Below are 7,936 nucleotides of genomic sequence, written 5' to 3' on the forward strand. Positions count from 1 at the left end.
TTCCTTTGTGGCGGCCTTTGCAGCCACAAATGCCACTGGTCCCGTATGCCTTTGTGACGGATTTGGCCCTCACAAAATTGATTTTTTGTGGCTGGGAAAAACCCCCCCCTCACAAAATCACAACATTGTGATTTTGTGAGGGCTTAGGCAGCCACAAAATCAAGTTAAATATTTAAAAATTTGTGAGGGCTTTTTCAGCCACAAATAAAGACCAATTTCAATTTTGACATTTGTGAGGGCTTTTTCGGTCACTAATTTGTGAGGGTTTTATTCGGCCACAAAATATTTATAAAGTTGGCCACAAAATGGTGTTTTTCTTGTAGTGTTTATTATTGTCTAATAATTATTATTTTATTATATTAATTATAATAGATATGATTTTTAAATTTATACTTTTATATATATTAATGAGTGCGGATGTGGGCGGAGAAACCGAATCCCGTTGTAAACGGAGATGTAGGCCTAAATTTTATACCCGTTATGAAACAGGTGCGGGTGTGGGTTTTCCCCGATTAGTTGGTGTGGAGATGGAGGAGGCAAAATTCGCCTCCGATCCACTCTATTGCCATGCCTACTCATGATATCCATCCACATCTCTGTCTCTAAATGGACTTAAGTTCTATGTGAAATCACTGATAGCGGAAATCATAATTAAATCATTATTTTATTTCAGAGATTGTTAATTTAATTCATCAGTTAAAAAATTAAATTAGTTTCTAAATTATCAAAAAAAAATTCTTTATTTAATCTCTAATGACATATATTACAATTTTATATAGAAATTGTATATGAGATAAAAATAAATAAAAAATATATTAAAATCATATTAAATAATAAGATAATTGTTCAAATACATTAAATAATATTTAAGATTTATGTAGCTAAATAGATGCAACTAGTTAGTATAATTAATTTGTTTTAAAAGTATAATCAACCATACTAACTTACTATTTTACTTAATTTTATGATATATAGTGTGTTACTCTCTTTTTATCATGTGTGAAGCTTTTGTCGGAAAAAGAAGTGACAACATTTTACATGAAACTAAAACAATGATTTACCTAAGAAACTTTAATTATGGTAATTTACTTAAAAAAAACAGCATAAATAAATCTGCTAAGATCCTCCTATATAGAATGAAGTTACCTCCTCTCAACGTAGAATTGAAAGTTATCAAAAAGCAATGGTTGTTAGTTTTTGAAAGGAACCGTAGCAAGAGAAGTGGGGAAACACTATCAATCGTTATTATGATGTTACAATTTCTTTCCTCCTCCTAAGGGACCATAATTAATCAATCCGTTTCACTTTACCTTCGCTTTTATGATAACAAAAAGAAAATATTTCCAGAAATTAACTTTATTCATTGATGCTCTTTTATATGATAACAAAAAGAAAATGTCTTGTGTTCTTGTCAAAATCAGACCCAAATGAGAGGAATAAAATATATGTTTGGGCCAAAAATGATAAAATATTGTGTCCCAATAAATATTAGTACTACTTTTATTTCTAGTCGTCTAGAACGAATAAATAGCCAACAAATAGAAAATTATGAAAATTTAAAATAATTCTAAGAAGAATAGAGACAATAAAAAACTAAAAAGAGTGGAGTGTGCTGAGTATTTACATTTTGTTATTCTTAAAGTACCACTATTATATTAGAAAAGAACGTGTGCATCATTTATGTTATTTGTTTAGGAAGATAGAGACTTTTTTTTATCAAAAACTATAAACTATCAAAAGAAAATATAGGTATCAAAAATACTTTTTTTAAATTATTGTGATTTAATATATACCTCTATTTATTATTATTTTTTTCAACGGTGTACATAGAATTACAATAATTTAAAAAAATATATTTTTATCCATCTTATTTTATTCTGTTTATTTTAATTAATAGAGTTGGCAATTTTTTTTTAAATTATTAAAAAAAGAGTAGAAACTTTTATTTTTTAAAAACATGTGCTACAATTTTTAAAAAAAAATAAATTCAAGCAATCATTACAAAAATATAAAACAATGTCATTGTTGACTAAATCAATATTAATAGTAAAATATATAGATAAAAAAAATATCTTAATTTTAATAAATAAAAGAACCAAAATTGTTAAATTAAAAATCAGTTAAATTATAATTGACTAAAATTATGAAATTATAAATAGAAGGTCTACAATTACGAATCAAATAAAATAAAGAGATTAAAACTGTAAAATTAAAAATATTGAGACCAAAATTACAAATAAGTTAAAATAAAAAAACTAAAACTACATTTAAGCTTAAAATCAAACTTCAAAATAATAAAGCTCTTTTTTATTAAAAAATAAAATAAAACTCTTAAATGTTTTTCTTACAAAAAAAAAGTAATATGATAAACCAACAGATTTTTTTTTCCACAGCCAGTGTTTAATATTATAAAGATCACAGTTCAAATACAATTGCTGCAACCTCAATCACAGCCGCAGACATCTTTTTTAAGCTCTCTGAATTAGATATAATTTATCCATTATATTATGTGAATGCAATCCATAACCAAGCAGTGTGTTTACCAAGCAACACTAGAAGAAAGACAAGCCTCAAACATTTCAAGAGGAGCATGACATAACAAGTATCAATACCAAGAAACTGGCACAACATAGACACAAAGGAGTAAAATCAGATTTTTAACACAGCCTCCATGTCTAATATTTCCTATACAAATCTTGTTAGACATGAGAAAACCTAAGTAGAACATAAAGAACCAGCTCCAGGAAAACCCTTTATGGACCCTTATATCCATAAAGATTCACAGCTGGAGTAGAGGTAATGCCATAACAACCCCAAAAATGGAGAAGAGTAATAGCATCACCCATGTAGGAAAAGGTTGTTTTTTGTTTCTCCTCACATCCTTCAATCCTTCTACCTTTTTCATGTCTTCTCCTGTGGAGTCTGAATTCTTTTCAGAAACAGACCTTGAACTTTTATCATGGCGAGTCTCTCGCTGCTCAGTAGCAACTTGCTCAGAAAGCTGTTGCTGGTTGTATTTCTCCACATACTCGGGGAACATTTTCCTGAATGTTGCACTGCATGGAAACAACAGCAATTAATTATGGAACACAAATCATAGAGACCTTAATCAACTGTCAACTTCATCATTAATGGTTGCTGCAATATACTTACTTCTTACAATTGAAAGCAAGGGAAGATTTTGCTAGACGCTGCTTCTCAACAGTAGTGGTGTTTACACTTCCTGTGGTTGGACTAGTGTCCATCTGCAAAAGTGAAGTCTGTCGCATATCAAAAGCTATAAACATAACATAACACTGCAGAAAAATCACATTTATTACATGACTCTATTAACAGGCACTACCAAGTTATCAACACCAACATCTTGGGAGTCAACCAAAATTCGAAAGTTGTATTAGCTATCATACATACAACAAAGACAAGACTAATATTGCAACTCGAACTTGAACTTCTCTTCCATCCCCACCAACCCATCCAAAAAAACGTCAAAAAAGGCAATGCAAGAGCAAATGAGCAATAACATCTTCTGAGCAAACTATTGATAAACGAGATGGAAGAAACTATAGTTAAATTAGAATACGAATAGATATGAAGAAACCATAACATACCATGAATGAAAGAAGCCCAGTAAGTATGCTGCATTCATAAATTGGAAACATCAGTATAAAACTAAAAATGTAATAATCAAGTAATCAATACCTACTATTATTCTCAGATACCAAACCATTGAGCAAAAGAATACAACCAAAATTCAAAGAATAAATTCAAAACACAAAAGGAGTAAACCACATAAAAGAACTTCAAAACTTGAACATTCTGACCTTGATACAGACCACATTGGATTCCAACTTTCAGGATGAACTGCAATAACAGAAAACCCCACAGAAAAATTAACCTGTAGCAATATGGGTAACTACGATACTAAATAATTTGTCTTTGGTAAGATTAAAGAACTTACAATCACTCATAGATAAACAGATCTTTTTCTGTGTCATGAACCGCCCATTAGGTGTTGTCATGCTACATTATAGAAAGTACAGACTTGGTTATAATAGACCAAATAAATGAAATTATAATGATCAAGCAAACTGCAGCAAGAAGGCACCTGATTCCTGGAGGTTTATATGGATATTCTGGAGGAAACTTGATTTTTCCATAGTAATATCCACCTAAAGAGGGACCCAAAAAACATAAGTACTACATAACTTGAGATAGTAATAAATTGGGTGTTGGGACAAGCAAAATCAAAGCACATCATGACTGAAAACAAATGTCAATCTGCAATAGTCGTAGTTCGTTAAACCTGAAAAAGGTGTTCCCTCGCTTCCTTCCAAAACGTAATCTGAGACATAATCACATAATAAGATCAGCATCAAGTATCAATAAGTCCATAACAGATAAACTACAATTATGTTGTTGACAATACAATATTTTACTTTCTTGCTAGCAATATAGTAGTATTAAGGAAACCTAGGAGCGAAAGTAAGGCTGCTATGTTTGGTCACGGGTTCACAACACTAATGAATACATGTACTCCCTTCGTCCCTTTTTATAAGACCCACTTATATAATTTGTGGGTATTAAAAAAGTGGTTGTAGTACTAAATTTGTCAAAAGTGTATTACTTTTCCATAATTACTCTTACAATTAATGATATCATAAGAGAGAGAGAGAGAGAGAGAGAGAGCTAATTGATGTTTGTCAATCATAAATTAACGGGGGTATTTCTGTGAAGAAATTATTAATGCATGCGAAATTTTGAGAAGAGTTTTATATTAAGGAAAAGAAAATCTCAAAAGTGGGTCTTATAATAAGGGACAGAGGGAGCACCAACGATTCAACATATTCCTTTTTCCCCTTTTTGGACATTAGAGCTCAACATAAAATCATATATGAGATGTAAACAGTGTGAAACAAACTTACGCCACTCAAGAATATCACTTGGTGAAGGACGAGCCACAATATGGGAAACTGGCTCCTGCAAATACAATAATAAAAATAAGCATTATGCAGATCACATATTCTTTAAATACCATGATCTAGGCATTGATACAGGCCCGACCAATCCATTGTAGATTAATCAATCATGAAAACATTTTGAGAAACTATAGACACATTACTGTCTGAAAAAAATAAACTATAGACAGATTGTACTAATAAGAGAAAGGCCAAACATAGAAGATGATGTGTTCCCTGTCATTCATGCTATAAATGTTTTATCAACCACAACATCAAATTATCAAGCCCAATACATGCACAAATATACAAACCCAGAGAGGAGGAGACAAACCAGTGATAACAGAACAAGCATAACAATATGGCTGTACAACAAAATAAGTAAATATAGGAACTGAGAATAAAAATAAATAATGAAGCACAATGTTAGAAAAACAAAAGATTCTTTACTTACTTTACAAAGGGCTCTATACTCCTTCTGAAGGCGCTTGATGCATGCTTTCTCCGCCATCAAACTAACTCAGAGCAGTATTGAGAAGGACTACACTATACTCTGGTTCTTTATTCTCAAAATAAATTTCCTGCTGGTCATTGATTACATATACATAAATAAATTGAAAATAGAAAAAGGACTTCATACTAAGCAACATTACAAAACAAGTACCATAACAAAAATGTGGTAAGAGTAAACTATAAAAGGTGGTGTAGAAACATACATGCACAAGCACACACACAGACACAGTGTAAACTGTCATCATTTTAATTTAAGGATCCGCATCATTATTTAGTATTCAAGAAGTAATACAAAAGCAAACATAGAATAAGGAAGTAATAATAATAAGCAAGGCAACCTCTGTAAAATATAAGAAAAGGAAACAAAAACAGTACCATAATGGCGACAATCGGAGCAACTTCTACATAAAATATGAACATGATGGTCAGTGGAGATACACATGCATGTGTGTGCACTGCATTGTCATCATTACAATTACAAGTGTGTGCACAGTCAACAATTTAATTTTAGGACCAACATTATTTAGTATGAAGGGATTGCAACAAGATAATTCAAGAATTATGTGGCATGAAATCAGGGGCTCAGTCGTTTAACCATCTCTAATGATTAAAAGTCAATCTATTAAAACTGGCGATCTCATTTGTAGAAGCATTCATCAAGATAATTTGGCTTTGTTGTTTAAGATTCCGACATTTGGCAACAGGATTAAGTTGGAACCAACTGATCAACTCAAATACAAAACTGATCAACCCAAAAAAAAAAAAAAAAAAAAAAAAAAAAAAAAAAACTCAGTCAGTACCAACATGACTGCATGTATATAATTTATTTGTGATGTAAGAGCTTGTGAAAATTGAGGAGTTTCCATGAAAACTAGCTATGCCAATGTTATGAGACTCCCAAACTACGAACTAGAAATCCTACAATAGCCATAGAACCAATAGCTGCCTTAAATTCTTTGAGTAACCATAATTCACGAGCCAACATAAACTCATACTAGTATCCATCAAACCTATCGTGTCCAAACAGCAATATGCCCTCTATGGTCGGTGCTTCAAACTTTTACAAATTAAACCTATACCACCACCAATTTACCATGAATGTGTCCTTCTGAGTAGAATCACATGCACATTTCTCCCGAGACCAAACAAGTTAAGAGTAGAGAAACTACTTAGTACTTATACAATATTCCTAAAGCGTAGATTATAAAACTTGCCAGGACAACTATCACTGCAGATAAATCCTGTAAAATCCGTCAAACCATAGGATGGTATACTATTCATAAACATCGATAACCAACAAACCACAGCAATTCAAATCCATTCAACTCTCAAATTATACCTATCTATATTAACAAATTCTTTGGGTTTTACTAACAAGTGCCCTAAGAAACCAAAAATGGAAGATTTGCATTGAAAATAACAACTTTTAAACTTTCAAAAAGTTGAAAACACAAATTTCTATAAATTTGTAATTGACTTTTTTTCTATATTTGGTTCCTAAACAAGTGCTCTAAGGGAACTTGTGCAAAACCCTTCCCAGTCTAAACAAATATTTTATTATGTTCTTAATCACATATGCAGCCCTAACATTTTACATTGATTGCATAATTCTGATTGAAAGTGTGTCCAATATCCGGCACCCAACAACACATGATATTACATTCAATCATTTTCGTTCTTTCAAATTATTTTTGAAGACGACATGTCAGTGTCATTCCGGTGTCCCTCTATGTGTCAGTGACTCAGTGCTTCATAACAACAATGCATGCCTAAATTGTAATACATAGGTAACAGGTAAGATTTCTCTCCCTTGAATTGTCTCTTTCAATGTTAACCCCTTTCCTCGATTTCACAACTTAAACAGCCTATTACTGAAGCAATTCAACCTAGACACCATGATCCCAAAAACAAATATTAGGGCAAACAAAAATTAGGGGTGGAGGAAGGTAAATTGATTTTCCGTTAATGCGTTTCCCATTATTCCCTTTTAAAAATTCTAAAATCAACAATAACCCATAATTAAAAAATTAGAAATTCGCACAATCAAATAATAAAAATCCAGCCTCGATCAGACCCCACCATACATAATGAAAACATAAAAAAATCCCAAAATACAAATAAAATAACAAATTAAAATCTTTAACGAAAATCAATATGCAAATCAGACAAAAACAAAACGAAACACGATTCAACGGGAAGCTTGAATTTTCGAATTCCATTTCTCCACGGCATAGAAAGAAGAAGAGTGGAGAGAGAAATTAACCTGAGATCCGATTTGTTGTAGTCCCCAATTTGATCCGCAGAAGAAAAAATTGGTGGCAAAATCGTGTATTTCCGCGTGAATTAATTGCCCCTATTCGGCAACCGAAACAGCGAAATGAAGAGTTCCAAAACGGCGGCGTTGAATAGAAAGAGAGAGAGAGAGAGAGAGTAGAGTGAGTTTAGAAGTGCGTTTCCAATTTTTTGTA

The 7,936-nt window shown here is 31.8% G+C and overlaps 1 protein-coding gene across 2 annotated transcripts; it reads right to left on the reverse strand.

The window, feature by feature from the left end:
- Positions 1-2,482: 2,482 nt before the first annotated feature.
- LOC101490348 (ubiquitin-conjugating enzyme E2 34-like) lies at positions 2,483-7,936 on the reverse strand. 2 transcript variants are annotated; one of them, XM_004510517.4, is made up of 10 exons: positions 7,732-7,936; positions 5,410-5,536; positions 4,923-4,977; positions 4,304-4,342; positions 4,106-4,169; positions 3,959-4,020; positions 3,822-3,861; positions 3,609-3,636; positions 3,154-3,245; positions 2,483-3,056 (listed from the first exon to the last, which is right to left on the reverse strand). In XM_004510517.4, exons 2-10 carry the CDS (start codon positions 5,464-5,466, stop codon positions 2,780-2,782), a joined length of 714 nt encoding a protein of 237 aa, XP_004510574.1. In that variant the 5' UTR covers positions 5,467-5,536; positions 7,732-7,936; the 3' UTR covers positions 2,483-2,779. The 2 variants fall into 2 exon arrangements, with proteins under 2 accessions (XP_004510574.1, XP_004510575.1); XM_004510518.4 differs by having other exon boundaries at positions 5,410-5,539; positions 7,732-7,935.

The sequence above is a fragment of the Cicer arietinum genome, chromosome 7, assembly GCF_000331145.2.
Source record: "Cicer arietinum cultivar CDC Frontier isolate Library 1 chromosome 7, Cicar.CDCFrontier_v2.0, whole genome shotgun sequence".
Taxonomy (NCBI): Eukaryota; Viridiplantae; Streptophyta; class Magnoliopsida; order Fabales; family Fabaceae; genus Cicer; species Cicer arietinum.